Raw genomic sequence first — 18,121 nt, 5'->3', positions numbered from 1 at the left:
CTTATTTGGATTATTCCTTACATCTCCTATCAGCCCTGTCCAAGCCCTCTACACTCACAGGTCTGAAGTCTGTGCTCTGTAACAGTGGTACAAGTGATGTCTAATATCGTCCCTCCCATAGAACTAAATAGACCTGACCAAGATGGCTGCCATTGTCAACACATTCTAGAACTGTGCTGTTCTATGGAGGGACCACACATACACTCTAGTGTATTACATATCTGTGTGGCCCCTCCACTGCCTCTGTAACCTTATTGGCATCACAGACAAATCAAAGTGTTTTCGTCACGTGCACAGTACACAGCACTGTAAACACTACAGTGAAATGCTGACTTGCAGCTCTTCATCAACACGACAGTGAAATGCTGACTTGCAGCTCTTCATCAACACGACAGTGAAATGCTGACTTGCAGCTCTTCCTCAACACGACAGTGAAATGCTGACTTGCAGCTCTTCATGAACACTACAGTGAAATGCTGACTTGCAGCTCTTCCTCAACACTACAGTGAAATGCTGACTTGCAGCTCTTCATCAACACGACAGTGAAATGCTGACTTGCAGCTCTTCATCAACACTACAGTGAAATGCAGACTTGCAGCTCTTCCTCAACACTACAGTGAAATGCTGACTTGCAGCTCTTCATCAACACGACAGTGAAATGCTGACTTGCAGCTCTTCCTCAACACGACAGTGAAATGCTGACTTGCAGCTCTTCCTCAACACTACAGTGAAATGCTGACTTGCAGCTCTTCATCAACACGTCAGTGAAATGCTGACTTGCAGCTCTTCATCAACACTACAGTGAAATGCTGACTTGCAGCTCTTCATCAACACGACAGTGAAATGCTGACTTGCAGCTCTTCATCAACACTACAGTGAAATGCTGACTTGCAGCGCTTCATCAACACTGTAGTGAAATGCTGACTTGCAGCTCTTCATCAACACTGAGTTGAAATGCAGACTTGCAGCCCTTCATCAACACTACAGTGAAATGCTGACTTGCAGCTCTTCATCAACACTACAGTGAAATGCAGACTTGCAGCTCTTCCTCAACACTACAGTGAAATGCAGACTTGCAGCTCTTCATCAACACTACAGTGAAATGCTGACTTGCAGCTCTTCATCAACACTACAGTGAAATGCTGACTTGCAGCTCTTCATCAACACTACAGTGAAATGCTGACTTGCAGCTCTTCATCAACACTACAGTGAAATGCTGACTTGCAGCTCTTCCTCAACACTACAGTGAAATGCAGACTTGCAGCTCTTCCTCAACACTACAGTGAAATGCAGACTTGCAGCTCTTCATCAACACTACAGTGAAATGCTGACTTGCAGCTCTTCATCAACACTACAGTGAAATGCTGACTTGCAGCTCTTCCTCAACACTACAGTGAAATGCAGACTTGCAGCTCTTCATCAACACGACAGTGAAATGCAGACTTGCAGCTCTTCATCAACACTACAGTGAAATGCTGACTTGCAGCTCTTCATCAACACGACAGTGAAATGCAGACTTGCAGCTCTTCATCAACACTACAGTGAAATGCAGACTTGCAGCTCTTCATCAACACGACAGTGAAATGCTGACTTGCAGCTCTTCATCAACACTACAGTGAAATGCAGACTTGCAGCTCTTCATCAACACTACAGTGAAATGCAGACTTGCAGCTCTTCATCAACACGACAGTGAAATGCAGACTTGCAGCTCTTCATCAACACTACAGTGAAATGCAGACTTGCAGCTCTTCATCAACACTACAGTGAAATGCAGACTTGCAGCTCTTCCTCAACACGACAGTGAAATGCAGACTTGCAGCTCTTCCTCAACACTACAGTGAAATGCTGACTTGCAGCTCTTCATCAACACTACAGTGAAATGCAGACTTGCAGCTCTTCCTCAACACGACAGTGAAATGCAGACTTGCAGCTCTTCCTCAACACTACAGTGAAATGCAGACTTGCAGCTCTTCCTCAACACTACAGTGAAATGCAGACTTGCAGCTCTTCATCAACACTACAGTGAAATGCAGACTTGCAGCTCTTCATCAACACTACAGTGAAATGCAGACTTGCAGCTCTTCCTCAACACTACAGTGAAATGCAGACTTGCAGCTCTTCATCAACACTACAGTGAAATGCAGACTTGCAGCTCTTCATCAACACTACAGTGAAATGCAGACTTGCAGCTCTTCATCAACACTACAGTGAAATGCAGACTTGCAGCTCTTCATCAACACTACAGTGAAATGCAGACTTGCAGCTCTTCATCAACACTACAGTGAAATGCAGACTTGCAGCTCTTCATCAACACTACAGTGAAATGCAGACTTGCAGCTCTTCCTCAACACTACAGTGAAATGCAGACTTGCAGCTCTTCATCAACACTACAGTGAAATGCAGACTTGCAGCTCTTCCTCAACACTACAGTGAAATGCAGACTTGCAGCTCTTCATCAACACTACAGTGAAATGCAGACTTGCAGCTCTTCCTCAACACTACAGTGAAATGCAGACTTGCAGCTCTTCATCAACACTACAGTGAAATGCAGACTTGCAGCTCTTCATCAACACTACAGTGAAATGCAGACTTGCAGCTCTTCATCAACACTACAGTGAAATGCAGACTTGCAGCTCTTCATCAACACTACAGTGAAATGCTGACTTGCAGCTCTTCATCAACACTACAGTGAAATGCAGACTTGCAGCTCTTCATCAACACTACAGTGAAATGCAGACTTGCAGCTCTTCCTCAACACTACAGTGAAATGCAGACTTGCAGCTCTTCATCAACACTACAGTGAAATGCAGACTTGCAGCTCTTCATCAACACTACAGTGAAATGCTAATAATGTTAATAAAAGAACAAGAAGGAGGTCAGACTTTTGACCGACAGAGACTTTCCCCGAGCTCAATTAGAACACATCGCCGGTCGGCTGTTTATGTGCTACCGAACGTAGCTCACAGAGTGATGGAAGTGCATAGATAAACAAACAATGGAGAATAACCGCCCATGTGGATATTTATTCTTGTATAAAATGGGATCTGGCATTTGCCTTTTGTCTGCACTCCCAGTTCTCAGTGTGATAGAGATAACAGAGGGTGTGTGTATGTGTGTCTGTGCATGTGTGTGTGTATTTGCGTGTATGTGTGTGTGTGTGTATTTGCGTGTATGTGTGTGTGTGTGTGTGTGTGTGTGTGTGTGTGTGTGTGTGTGTGTGTGTGTGTGTGTGTGTGTGTGTGTGTGTGTGTGTGTGTGTGTGTGTGTGTGTGTGTGTGTGTGTGTGTGTGTGTGTGTGTGTGTGTGTGTGTGTGTGTGTGTGTGTGTGTGTATATATATTTGTGTGTGTGTATGTGTGTGCATGTGTGTGTTTTTTGTTTGTTTGTGTGTGTATGTATGTGTGTGTGTCTGTGTGTGTGCATATACCCTACCGGTCAAAAGTTTTAGAACACCTACTCAATTCATTCGTAAAAATTATCAAGCTCTATGATGAAACTGGCTCTCATGAGGACTGCCACAGGAATGGAAGACCCAGAGTTACCTCTGCTGCAGAGGATAAGTTCATTTGATATACACGCCTCAGAAATTGCAGCCCAAATAAATGCTTCACAGACTTCAAGCAACAGACACATCTCAACATCAACTGTTCAGAGGTGACTGTGTGAATCAGGCCTTCATGGTCGAATTGCTGCTGCAAAAAAACAGTACTTGACACCAATAATAAGAAGAGACTTGCTTGAGCCAAGCAACAGGTGCAATGGACATTAGACTGGTGGAAATTTGTCCTTTTGTCTGGAGTCCAAATTGGAGATTTTTTGTTCCAACCATGGTGTCTTTGTGAGACGCGGTGTGGGTGAACGGATAATCTCTGCATGTGTGGTTCCCACCGTAAAGCATGGAGGAGGAGTCATTATGGTGTGGGGGTGCTTTGCTGGTGACACTGTCTGCGATTTAGTTAGAATTTAAGGCACACTTAACCAGCAGGCTACCACAGCATTCTGCAGTATAACGACATCCCATCTGGTTTGGTCTTAGTGGAACTATCATTTGTTTTTCAACAGAGCAATGACCCAACACACCTCCAGGCTGTGTCAGGGCTATTTGACCAAGAAGGAGAGTGATGGAGTGCTACATCAGATGACCTGGCCTCCACATTCACCCGACCTCAACCCAATTGAGATGGTTTGGGATGAGTTGGACCACAGAGTGAAGGAAAAGCAGCCAACAAGTGCTCGGCATATGTGGGAACTCCTTCAAGACTGTTGGAAAAGCATTCCAGGTGAAGCAATGCTGTCATCGAAGCAAAGGGTGGCTACTTTGAAGAATCTCAAATATAAAACATTATGAGATTTTTTTTAAACACTTTTTTTTTATCCTGTATGTGTTATTTCATAGTTTTGAGGTCATCACTATTATTCTACAATGAAAGAAAATTGTGTGTGTGTGTGTGTGTGTGTGTGTGTGTGTGTGTGTGTGTGTGTGTGTGTGTGTGTGTGTGTGTGTGTGTGTGTGTGTGTGTGTGTGTGTGTGTGTGTGTGTGTGTGTGTGTGTGTGTGTGTGTGTGTGTGTGTGTGTGCGTGCGTGCGTGCGTGCGTGCGTGCGTGCGTGCGTGCGTGCGAGCCCTTTGTTTATGTCTATTTGCTCTCGTCATGGAGCAACGGAGAGAATCAGTGACTGAAAAGGTTGGATATCTCCCAAACAGAGCATGGCTGTGGGATGTCATAGCCAGTTATTTCTCTTTTCCACAGTCTAAATAGAATTGTGCTCCCTAAATTGAGACATTTAGCAGGAGAAGGCATGACTCTGGCAATACTTTCTGCCGGTATGTCAACCTCAGGGCAGCCTGTTGTCACAGCACCCAACAGCACCTCATACTGACAGGGGGCTGACATCACCACTGTTACAGAGCTGACAACCCACATTACCAATGTTACAGGTCTGACAACCCATATCGCCATGGTTATCATAGATGTCTTCTGAAATCTGATCTGATGATGACAGACAAAAACATTTTGTTTTTTGGGGGGCATCTTTTAATAGTTTCTTTACTTGGTTTTACTCGGTTCCCCTTACCCTTAGATCGCTAGGTATCCTTCCTCCCTCTCCTCTGTCTCCCTCCTCTCTCCTGCCTCTCTCCCCTCTTTCTTTTTAAAGCATTCCCTGTGTGGGCTGGCTGGCGTTGGTCTTCGGCTGTTTGCGACCACTTTTCTGCTGTGGTTGACGACACACGACTGGCAGGGCTGCCTGGGTAGGATGTCTGGGTCAGTTCTCTCTTCTCACAGCACAATACTGACTCACTGTATAATCATAGAGAGAGAGAAAGCTAGAGAGGCTGTGTAGCAGCAACAATAATATTTGGTCCTTCTGTAGCTCAGTTGGTAGAGCATGGCGCTTGTAACGCCAGGGTAGTGGGTTTGATCCCCAGGACCACCCATACGTAGAATGTATGCACACATGACTGTAAGTCGCTTTGGATAAAAGCGTCTGCTAAATGGCATATATTATTATTATTATTATTAATATGTGGTTCTTTAGCAGCATATACATACAGCATGTTATACAAAAATACTAGCAGTGTTCATATACTATTTGAAGGTAAGTAGTAGAAAAATAAATGTAGGTCCACATGGTAGTGATGAAGTTGTAGTAAGATATAAGATATAGTAGTGGTATTAGTAGAAATAGTAGTAGAAGTAGTAGTATTAGTATGAGTAGTAGTGATAGTAGTGGTAGTATTAGTAGTAGTAGTTGCAGTAGTAGTCAGTAGTAGTAGCAGTAGTGGTAGTAGTGATAGTAGCAGTAGTAGCAGTGGCAGTAGTAGTAGTGGTAGTAGTATGAGTAGTAGTCGTAGTAGTAGTAGTAGCAGTACCAGTAGTAGTCAGTAGTGGTAGTAGTGATAGTAGTGGTAGTATTAGTAGCAGCGGTAGTAGTAGTAGTATTAGAATAATAAGTTATTAGTAGCAGTAGTAGCTGTATTAGTAACATTAGCAGTGGTAGTAGCAGTAGAAGTAATAGTAGTGATAGTAGCTGTAGTAGCACTAGTAGTAGTTGTAGTAGTGGTAGTAGTAGTAGTAGTAGTATTAGTTAAAGATGATATTAGAAGCAGTAGTAGCAGTATTAGTAACATTAGCAGTGTTAGTAGCAGTAGACGTAATTGTAGTAATAGTAGCACTAGTAGTAATAGTAGTAGTAGCAGCAGTAGCCGTAGCAGTAGCAGCAGTAGTCAGCAATGGTAGCAGTAGTAGTAGTAGTAGTGATAGTGCCAGTAGTAGAAGAAGAAGCAGTAAGTAGTAGTAGTATTATTAATAGTAGTATTATTATTAGTAGTAATAGTAGTAGTAGTAGTGAGAGTGATAGTTTTATTAATATTAGTAGTAGTAGTGGTAATAGTAGTAGTAGTAGTTGTTGTAGTAGAAGTAGTATGTAGTAGTGATAGTAGTAGTAGTAGTGCTAGCATTAGTAGTAGTAGTGGTAGTGATAGTACTAGTATTAGTAGTAGAAGCAGCATTAGTCAGTAGGTGTAGTAGTAGTGGTAGTAGTAGTAGTAGTAGTAGTGTTAGTAGCTGTAGTACTACTAGTCATCATAGTATTAGTAGATGGTATTAGTAGCAGTAGTTGCAGTATTAGTAACATTGGTAGTGGTAGTAGCAGTAGAAGTAATAGTAGTGGTAGTAGTAGTACCAGTAGTAGTAGTAGTAGTAGTAGTAGTGGTAGTAGTGATAGTAGCGGTGTTGATAGTATTGATAGTAGTGGTGGTAGTGGTAGTAGTGATAGTATTGGTAGTAGTAGTAGTAGTAGTAGTGGTAGTTGGTAGTAGTAGTTGTAGTAGTAGTGGTAGTGGTAGTAGCAGTAGAAGTAATAGTAGTGATAGTAGATGTAGCAGTGGTAGTAGTAGTACCAGTAGTAGTAGTAGTAGTAGTAGTAGTAGTAGTGGTAGTAGTGATAGTAGCAGTGTTGATAGTATTGATAGTAGTGGTGGTAGTGGTAGTAGTGATAGTATTGGTAGTAGTAGTAGTAGTAGTAATAGTAGTAGTGGTAGTTGTAGTAGTAGTAGTTGTAGTAGTAGTGGTAGTAGTAGTAGTGGTAGTGGTAGTAGTGATAGTAGTGATAGCATTCGTAGTAGTAGTGGTAGTAGTAGTAGTAGTAGTGGTAGTAGTGATAGTAACGGTAGCGATAGCATTCGTGGTAGTAGTAGTAGTAGTAGTAGTAGTAGTAGTAGTGTGCAGTGAGAAAAGCCTGATATTAGGTACTAATTCGTTCAATTGGTTAAAAAAAAGTCCACTGTTCTTCACAGCTTTGAGAGAGGGGACAGCTGTCAATTTGAGGCATGGCGTCTTTGAATGGCCCATCCTACATCTAAGATGTTAGAGCACCCAGCATCCCTACCGAGTGGCCCAGCTTGACCATGACCATATTCTGATACTCTCTTATTGTACAGACTAAACCACCTCCTCTGTCAAGGACACCATTTTATTTGGCACTTTTAACCAGGACATTTTTAATTGTGACATCTGCCTCACGTTAATTAGTTTGTGTTGCTTTTCAAATGAAATAAAATACAAATCTTCAAATCTACTCAAAATATTCACGTTGATCAAGTTATAGGTTGGTCAGTCAAGGCTTTCCAGTTCAGCCATACATATAACCTAGTGTTTGGCTAAATAACAGAATTGTGAAAGGCCCTTTGCTGACAGAAATAACTGGCATTGTAAAGTAGTAGTTGCCATGCTCTTCCTACCACACCCCAGTCACTCTTACCTCAGCCAGGTGTGTAGGAGGAGAGGGCCATGGAGGAGAGCATCATGCTGTGGTCCCTGTGTCCGTGTGTCGTCCCCAGAGGGGTGGGTTGTTTTGCTTTAACATTGTCTGCAGCTGTCATAATGAAGGATGATGTGACATCTCATCTGTTCTCCCCCATCTAGACTGTATCAAGATTAACTGTACTACCAGTAAGTAAAGACTGCTCACTTTTAATAATCCTGTTAAAATACTGTTCTACTGTCTTTTATCTGTATTCACAATGTTTCTTATTCATGAATGTAAATCCCCTTTAAACAAACTACATCTATATAGGATTCTAAGGGGTTTATGAAGCCTTAAAAGATGTTGTTTGTTTAAAATATTACCTGCATGTATGTTGTCTAAGTTCATGTGTGCCAGAAAGTAGAATATTTCCGTAGGTAAATGGTATATAGATGTTTTCAGACCAGGTTGGCTAAGATGTGCAATATTTCATTTTTTTTCTTCCCAACAGCTAATGGGGAAAAATCACTATTTTAAAAACACATTAGCAATATGATTTCAATCAATTACCTATACCTTAGATATACATTATGTATCATAAAGACCAGTGAACAGACCAGTGCATTGCATACAGGCCATGGGAGATCATGGAATGTATGTATAAAATGTAATGGGCCTTAGGCAGTGTGAATCTATTCTCTTCCAGAGCACTGACTGCTGGGGAAGGGGGGGAGAAGGGAGAGAAGGAATGGAGGGATAGAGGAAGGAGAGGGAGGGAGGGGTTAGAATGAATGAGAACCCCCAAAATGGCAGTCAACTGTGATTGTTCACACTCTGTTGTCTCTAATTACCAGCCTTGACAACTGTAAATTAAAACAGGCTGATATGAAACATAGGTGTTTTAGCCATGCATCATTATCCCCGTTCCCCTCATTTTCTTTTTTTCTGTAAATGATTTACCTTTCTCTCCGTTTTACCTTTCTCTCCAGGTCTATTATTTTTTCTTTCATTCCTTCTTCCTCAGTCCATCTCGGTAAATTGATGAGGCTTTTCAAAGCGGAGAGGAAATACAGAGCGGGCTTTTATTATTCTCATTAACCTGCCTCACAGAGCAGAGAGAGAGGGATTGGCAATAGTAGGGCTGCCAGGAGGGAAGGAGGGATGGAAGAGAGAGGGAGGGAGGTAAGAAGGAATGGATGTAGAGGGAGGGAGGGGACAATCATGGAGAGAGTACAACTGCCAGTAGGGAGGGAGGGAGAGAGAGGAAGAGGACATGTGAGTGTAGTGCTACGGAGTTAACATTGCAAATATTTTGGGAGGGAATTTGTCCTTGTATTTATTATTCAGAGATGTTTATGAATTATTGATGGGAGAAGAGTCCTGAAAAGTCAGAAAATATGAGCCTTGGTTTCCTGTTTTCAGTACAGCATACAGCATACACACAATGTCACCAGGGTTTTACCTGAGGGTTGACCTTCACACCTTCTTGTTGGGTTATGGAGAAACACACTCCAAAGAATAGGAAATAGTGAGCTCCATCTCCTCCATCCAGATTGTCTCAAGCCATTCTGCATCCAGTGCTCCTTTTCTTTGGGGGGGATGTTGGAGTCACCCGAGTGGTCACAATATTTCATAAAGTATAAAGGAATGTACACTAAGTATACAACATGTTAAGGGCACCTGCTCTTTCCATGACAAAGACTGACCAGGGGAATCGCGGTGAAAGGGCTGCTACTCAATATTAGGAAGGTGTTCTTCATGTTTTGTACACTCAATGTGTATCTATAGCCTGGTGTATATAGGGGCATCAAACATAATTTACACAAATGGTTTGCAATAACAGTTAGGCAATTCTATAACATTACCTATGCATGCCAATGGAGATTTGTAATACCTATCTATATGGTAAATTAAATGCAATTAAGAATGCTGTGCACATTCTGTACGTTGCACAGGACGTACTGGGCAACGTATATATATATATATATATACATATAAACCTGAATGCAAGGGAGAGAAAATAATGTTGCCATTTAAAAGCTAGCACGCAACATGTCACATTTTATTTTTCAAGTAACCCTCATGCTAGAAAAGGTTGGAGACTTATTTAGTCAATTACTATTTTAATGTTAAAGTTATTCTCTCACACTAATCAACACACTCCCGAGTGTTTGAACAGAAGTGGTAATCATGTGAAGTAGAACTGAAGTACTTTCAATGCCAATATCACATACTCAATCTCTTTGTTTTATCTTTTCAAGGGGCTTACTGTCACGTCCTGACCATAGAGAGTCCTTATTTTCTATGGTGGAGTAGGTCAGGGCGTGACAGAGGGGGTTAGTCTAGTTTATTATTTCTATGTTGGGTTCTAGTTTTGTTTTTCTATGTTGGTGATTTTGTATGATCCCCAATGTTTATTGTTTTACTATACTATTAATAAATGATGTGGAACTCAACATTGGCTGCTCCTTGGTCCGTTTCTACAAACGATTGTGACAGAATATCCCACCACAACAGGACCAAGCAGCGTGCCCGGGAGAAGGTATCCTGGACTTGGGAGGAGATCAAGGAGGAGAAGACATCCTGGACTTGGGAGGAGAAGGTATCCTGGACTTGGGAGGAGATCCTGGATGGGAAGGGATCCTGGGCTTGGGAGGAGATCCTGGATGGGAAGGTATCCTGGACTTGGGAGGAGATCCTGGATGGGAAGGGATCCTGGACTTGGGAGGAGATCCTGGATGGGAAGGGATCCTGGACTTGGGAGGAGATCCTGGATGGGAAGGTATCCTGGACTTGGGAGGAGATCCTGGATGGGAAGGGATCCTGGACTTGGGAAGAAATCCTGGCAGGACAGGATCGCCTTCCTTGGTGGGAGACGCAAGGGGAGAAGGGAGAACAGCGACGACGCCGGGGTTTGCGGCCACAAGGAAAGCCCAAGAGACAGCCCCAAATTATATGGGGGGTGGCACACGGGGTGGTTGGCAGAGCCGAGGTGTGAACTAGTGACACCATGGGAGGAGGTAGAGAGGTGGTCAGTCGACCCAGGGAGAATGCCAGAGCCCACCTGGGAGTCAATGGAACAGTGTGATTAGGGATACCGGAGAATGGAGTTGGCAAGGGGTATGCGGAAAAGCAGACGTTTGGAGGAACGTGTTACCAGTCCGGTGCAATCTGTGCCGGTCCCACGCATCAGGCCTCCAGTGCGCCTCCCCAGTCCGGTACATCCGTGCCTGCTCCTCGCACTCGCCCAGATGTACGCCTCCACAGCCCAGTACGTCCTGTGCCTCCTCCCCACACTCGCCCTGAAGTGCGTGTCACCAGTCCAGTGCCACCTGTACTGGCCCCACGCATCAGGCCTCCAGTGCACCTCCCCAGTCCAGTACGTCCTGTGCCTCCACCCCGCACTCGCCCTGAAGTGCCGGCCCCACACATCAGAGCTTCCGGCGACAGTTCCCAGTCCAGAGCTTCCGGCAACGGTTCCCAGTCCAGAGCTTCCGGCAACAGTTCCCAGTCCAGAGCTTCCGGCAACGGTTCCCAGTCCAGAGCATCGGGCAACAGTTCCCAGTCCAGAGCTTCCGGCGACAGTTCCCAGACGGTCAACGGCCCGGAACCTCCAGCTTCAGGTCAATGGTCCGGAACCTCCAGCGTCAGGTCAACTGTCCGGAGCTTCCAAACACTGCGTCTAGTCCAGCTCCATGGCAGGAGCCTTCCTCTGCACCGATGTCCAGTCCAGACATGGCGTCCAGTCCAGCTCCATGGCAGGAGTCTTCCCCTGCACCGATGTCCAGTCCAGGCACAGTGTTCAGCCTGGGTCCATGGCTGGATCCGCAGGATGAGCGGGTTCTTCAGCCCGCACCAGAGCCACCTCCAATGCTGGTGGATCCCCGGGATGAGAGGGTTCTTCGTCCTGCACCAGATCCGCCACCGACACTAGACAGGTCAGGGTGTGACTGGGGGGTTATTCTAGTTTATTATTTCTATGTGGGGTTCTAGTTTTGTTTTTCTATGTTGTTGTTTTTGTATGATTCCCAATTAGAGGCAGCTGGCAATCGTTGTCTCTAATTGGGGATTATATTTAGGTATCCTTTTTTCCACCTGTGGGTTGTGGGATATTGTATTTTGAGTTAGTGTATGTAGCACCTCTGTAGTCACAGTTCGTTTTTAGTTTATTGTTTAATGTTTTTGCTATTAATAAATGATGTGGAACTCAACATTCGCTGCGCCTTTGTCCATTTCTACAAACAATCGTGACACTTACAGGTTAAAAGCAACACAGAACAAAACACAAGGTCAGGACAGGCAAACTCAATTCACACACAATCTAGAGTCCATGGTTGTTTGGAGTGGAGCATTCGTCACTTTGGCTTTGGGTTCTTATACTGTAGTTGTGGCCTCTGCAGTCACGTTATAGCAGGCCACATCTGGAGAAAGCTTAATGAGTAACGCCCTCATACCGGAAACCATTGGTATGCACTCACACCTCGGTCGACTCATCCCGAGCAGTGGGACACTCATCCGACCCCCTCTCCCCAAACATGGCAGAGGTAGTGTTGTGGCTGGGCACTGCCTGTGGCACCTGTCCTCCCACATTGCTGGCTTGAATCTCCTGCACAATATCTGAGTACAGTGTTCCTTAGGTATGGGGGTGTGTGGCTCAGGTCCCTGATTAACTAATGAGAAGGAACCCACGAGTAGCGCTTGTCTTTCTTCCGCGACAGGAAGAGAACAGAGTTGAGTTTGGGGGCCGTTTTTCTGTGTGTGGCCACCACTCATGCTCTCAAAATGTTAGCTCCCAGAGAAGACACGGTTCCGTGGTGAGCAGAATCATTATGAGATGGAGTTACGTCGGTATGCCACCTGGCTGCAAGCAAAGTCGGGATAAGAGGAATACTAGGATAGAGACACAAAAATATGGATTTCTGAGGAGGAATGGAGGGGAAAATGGAAGCTAATGAGGTTGAAGTGAATAAGGAATGCAGAGGTGAAAAATGTAGATGGAGTGTTGAAGATGGTTGGTGTCAAGAGTAAACTGGAGGTGAAATGGAAGTGAAAGAGGACAAGTTATATTAGGTGGAAGGTGTGGTGAACAGCTCAGAACCCGAGCCTGGCATCAATGGACATGATAAAGAAGAATCTGGTCCAGAACAGTGGCTTGCGAAAGTATTCACCTCCTTGGCATTTTTCCTATTTTGTTGCCTTACAACCTGGAATTAAAATTTAAAATTGTTTGTGTCATTTGATTTACACATCATGCCTACCACGTTGAAGATGCAACATATTTTTTTGTGTGAAACAAACAATAAATAAGACATAAAAGCAGAACTTTAGCGTGCATAGCTATTCACCCCCCCAAAGTCAATACTTTGTAGATCCACCTTTTGCAGCAATTACAGCTGTCTCTATAAGCTTGGCACATCTAGCCACTGGGAGTTTTGCCCATTCTTCAAGGCAAAACTGCTCCAGCTCCTTAAAGTTGGATGGGTTCCGCTGGTGTACAACAGTCTTTAAGTCATACCACATATTCTCAATTGGATTGAGGTCTGGGCTTTAACTAGGCCATTTTAGACATTTAAATGTTTCCCCTTAAACAACTCAAATGTTGCTTTAGCACTATGCTTTGCATCATTGTCCTGTGGGAAGGTGAACCTCCGTCCCAGTCTCAAATCTCTGGAAGACTGAAGCAGGTTTCCCTTAAGCATTTCCCTTTATTTAGTGCCATCCATCATTCCTTTAATTCTGACCAGTTTCCCAGTCACTGCCGATGAAAAAACTACCAAAAGAATGATTCTGCCACCACCATACTTCACTGTGGGGATGGAGTTCTCCGGATGATGAGAGGTGTTGGGTTTGCGCCAGACATAGCATTTTGCTTGATTGCCAAAATGCTCAATTTTATTCTCATCTGACCATATGTTTGGGGAGTCTCCCATATGCCTTTTGCCTTTTTTTTCTTACGCAATGGCTTTATTCTGGCCACTCTTCCGTAAAGCCCAACTCTGTGGAATGTACAGTTTTAAATGGTCCATTGAACAGATTCTCCAAACACTGCTGTGGAGCTTTGCAGCTCCTTCAGGGTTATCTGTGGTCTCTTTGTTGCCTCTCTGATTAATAGCCTCCTTGTCTGGTCTGTGAGATTTGGTGGGCAGCCCTCTCTTGGCAGGTTTGTTGTGGTTCCATATTCTTTCCATTTTTTAATAATCAATTTAATAGCGCTCTGTGGGATGTTCAAAGTTTCAGATATTTTAATGTAACCCAACTCTGAGCTGTACTTCCACACAACTTTGTCCCTGACCTGTTTGGACCTTGGTCTTCATAGTGCCGTTGGCTTGGTGGTGCCACTTGCTTAGTGGTATTGCAGTTTCTGTAGCCTTTCAGAACATTATCTACTGAGATCATGTGACAGATCATGTGACCCTTAGATCGCACACAGGTTGACTTTGTTTAACATATTATGTGACTTCCGAAGGTAATTGGTTGCATATTTAGTGGTTTCATTGCAAAGTGGATGAATACATATGCACGCACCACTTTTCCATTTCCATTTATTTTTTATTTTTTGAAGTTACAGTTATCATCCTCTATTTAAGTACAGTTACTATCCTCAATTTAATTCCATTTACAATCCACTATTAGTTAGAGTTACAATCCTCTATTAGTTATGGTTACCATCCTCTATTAGTTACAGTTACCAACCTCTATTAGTTACGGTTACCATCCTCTATTAGTTACAGTTACCATCCTGGTTACCATCCTCTATTAGTTACAGTTACCATCCTCTATTAGTTACAGTTACCATCCTCTATTAGTTACAGTTACCATCCTATATTAGTTACAGTTACCATCCTCTATTAGTTATGGTTACCATCCTCTATTAGTTACAGTTACCATCCTCTATTAGTTATGGTTACCTTCCTCTATTAGTTATGGTTACCATACTCTATTAGTTATGGTTACCATCCTCTATTAGTTATGGTTACCATCCTCTATTAGTTACGGTTACCATCCTCTATTAGTTATGGTTACCATCCTATATTAGTTACAGTTACCATCCTCTATTAGTTATGGTTACCATCCTCTATTAGTTACAGTTACCATCCTCTATTAGTTATGGTTACCATCCTCTATTAGTTACAGTTACCATCCTCTATTAGTTATGGTTACCATCCTCTATTAGTTATGGTTACCATCCTCTATTAGTTACAGTTACCATCCTCTATTAGTTATGGTTACCATCCTCTATTAGTTATGGTTACCATCCTCTATTAATCTTACAGTTTCTATCCTCTATTAGTTATGGTTACCATCCTCTATTAGTTATGGTTACCATCCTCTATTAATCTTACAGTTTCTATCCTCTATTAGTTATGGTTACCATCCTCTATTAATCTTACAGTTTCTATCCTCTATTAGTTATGGTTACCATCCTCTATTAATCTTACAGTTTCTATCCTCTATTAGTTATGGTTACCATCCTCTATTAGTTATGGTTACCATCCTCTATTAATCTTACAGTTTCTATCCTCTATTAGTTATGGTTACCATCCTCTATTAGTTATTAATCTTACAGTTTCTATCCTCTATTAGTTATGGTTACCATCCTCTATTATTAATCTTACAGTTTCTATCCTCTATTAGTTATGGTTACCATCCTCTATTAGTTATGGTTACCATCCTCTATTAATCTTACAGTTTTCTATCCTCTATTAGTTATGGTTACCATCCTCTATTAATCTTACAGTTTCTATCCTCTATTAGTTATGGTTACCATCCTCTATTAGTTATGGTTACCATCCTCTATTAATCTTACAGTTTCTATCCTCTATTAGTTATGGTTACCATCCTCTATTAATCTTACAGTTTCTATCCTCTATTAGTTATGGTTATCCCTATTAGTTATGGTTACCATCCTCTATTAATCTTACAGTTTCTATCCTCTATTAGTTATGGTTACCATCCTCTATTAATCTTACAGTTTCTATCCTCTATTAGTTATGGTTACCATCCTCTATTAATCTTACAGTTTCTATCCTCTATTAGTTATGGTTACCATCCTCTATTAATCTTACAGTTTCTATCCTCTATTAGTTATGGTTACCATCCTCTATTAGTTACAGTTACCATCCTCTATTAGTTATGGTTACCATCCTCTATTAGTTATGGTTACCATCCTCTATTAATCTTACAGTTTCTATCCTCTATTAGTTATGGTTACCATCCTCTATTAGTTATGGTTACCATCCTCTATTAATCTTACAGTTTATATCCTCTATTAGTTATGGTTACCATCCTCTATTAGTTATGGTTACCATCCTCTATTAGTTATGGTTACCATCCTCTATTAATCTTACAGTTTCTATCCTCTATTAGTTATGGTTACCATCCTCTATTAATCTTACAGTTTCTATCCTCTATTAGTTATGGTTACCTATTAATCCAGTTTCTATTAGTTATGGTTACCATCCTCTATTAATCTTACAGTTTCTATCCTCTATTAGTTATGGTTACCATCCTCTACATTAATCTTACAGTTTCTATCCTCTATTAGTTATGGTTACCATCCTCTATTAGTTAGTTAATCTTATTAGTTTCTATCCTCTATTAGTTATGGTTACCATCCTCTATTCATCTTACAGTTTCTATCCTCTATTAGTTATGGTTACCATCCTCTATTAATCTTACAGTTTCTATCCTCTATTAGTTATGGTTACCATCCTCTATTATTTATGGTTACCATCCTCTATTAGTTATGGTTACCATCCTCTATTAGTTATGGTTACCATCCTCTATTAGTTATGGTTACCATCCTCTATTAGTTATGGTTACCATCCTCTATTAATCTTACAGTTTCTATCCTCTATTAGTTATGGTTACCATCCTCTATTAATCCAGTTTCCTCTATTAGTTATGGTTACCATCCTCTATTAGTTATGGTTACCATCCTCTATTAATCTTACAGTTTCTATCCTCTATTAGTTATGGTTACCATCCTCTATTAATCTTACAGTTTCTATCCTCTATTAGTTATGGTTACCATCCTCTATTAATCTTACAGTTTCTATCCTCTATTAGTTATGGTTACCATCCTCTATTAGTTACAGTTACCATCCTCTATTAGTTATGGTTACCATCCTCTATTAGTTATGGTTACCATCCTCTATTAGTTACAGTTACCATCCTCTATTAGTTATGGTTACCATCCTCTATTAGTTATGGTTACCATCCTCTATTAGTTACAGTTACCATCCTCTATTAGTTATGGTTACCATCCTCTATTAGTTATGGTTACCATCCTCTATTAGTTATGGTTACCATCCTCTATTAATCTTACAGTTTCTATCCTCTATCTAGATAAATTTAGAAATAGTGGCATAGTACAATTCCCCCCCCCCTATATCTTACTTTGCAGTTTTACAACTAATGTCATGCTATTTTACAAATTTTGCCACGAGGCTGAGAGAAAATGTTGCTGTTTTAGTGCTCACGGATTCTTGAAAGTTGGTACAATCTTATTTTGATAATCCTAAATATTAGCTATCATACCATGTGAAATAACAACTTATTTATTTTCTCTCATAAAATGCAACTTACTGGATTTATGTTAACTCTGTCAGACACCATGAAAGCCATTTCATTTTACAATTATTGTCCAGCAAGTGTTTTAAGGTCTTGATTGTTTAATTCTAACATTAGATTATGCAAATATGTAATACAAATCTCCAAATGTATTTTTGTTTTGTTTTATAGCCCTATTATATATTCCAGGGTTAATTATGTTAGCATTTTGGCATGTTTTTCTAGATTTACAACATGAAACTGCATTGATAAGACAAACTGTAAGGGTTTTCCTCCTCATTGTCTGAAGAGGAGGTGTAGCAGGGATCGGACCAAAACGCAGCGTGGTAAGTGTCCATATCGTTTTTAATAACAAAAACACTGAACACTATGAAATACAAAAATAATAAACGAATACGTGAAATGAGAAAACTGAAACAGTACCGTGTGGTGAAAAACAGACACGGAAACAATCACCCACAAAGTACACACAGAATATGGCTGCCTAAATATGGTTCCCAATCAGAGACAACGATAGACAGCTGCCTCTAATTGAGAACCAATCTAGGCAACCATAGACATACAATATACCTAGAAAGCCTAGAAACCTCCCCATAAACATACACAACTCAGAGACAAGACAAAAAACACATGCATCACCCATGTCACACCCTGACCGAAAACAAAGAATACTAAGGTCAGGGTGTGACACAAGCGTTATCCCTTAGGTCTAGCACAGTAAATGCTTCAATTGTTTAAGCATATATCGCAGAACAGTGATTACAGTATTTTTTCAGAGTATTGACAAAGAAAATCGATCTTAAGG

The 18,121-nt window shown here is 41.7% G+C and overlaps 1 protein-coding gene across 9 annotated transcripts in view; it reads left to right on the top strand.

Moving 5' to 3' along the window:
* LOC124038645 (neurexin-1a-like) overlaps window positions 1-18,121 on the top strand; it is an 819,670-nt gene that overhangs the window by 301,493 nt on the left and 500,056 nt on the right. For all 9 annotated transcript variants that reach the window (XM_046354744.1, XM_046354740.1, XM_046354738.1 and 6 more), the window contains one exon: window positions 7,923-7,949. In XM_046354744.1, coding sequence (XP_046210700.1) covers window positions 7,923-7,949 — 27 coding nt within the window. The remainder of the gene's footprint in view (window positions 1-7,922; window positions 7,950-18,121) is intronic.

Source organism: Oncorhynchus gorbuscha, linkage group LG06, assembly GCF_021184085.1.
Source record: "Oncorhynchus gorbuscha isolate QuinsamMale2020 ecotype Even-year linkage group LG06, OgorEven_v1.0, whole genome shotgun sequence".
Classification (NCBI taxonomy): domain Eukaryota; kingdom Metazoa; phylum Chordata; class Actinopteri; order Salmoniformes; family Salmonidae; genus Oncorhynchus; species Oncorhynchus gorbuscha.
This window is presented reverse-complemented; position numbering and strand designations above follow the sequence as displayed.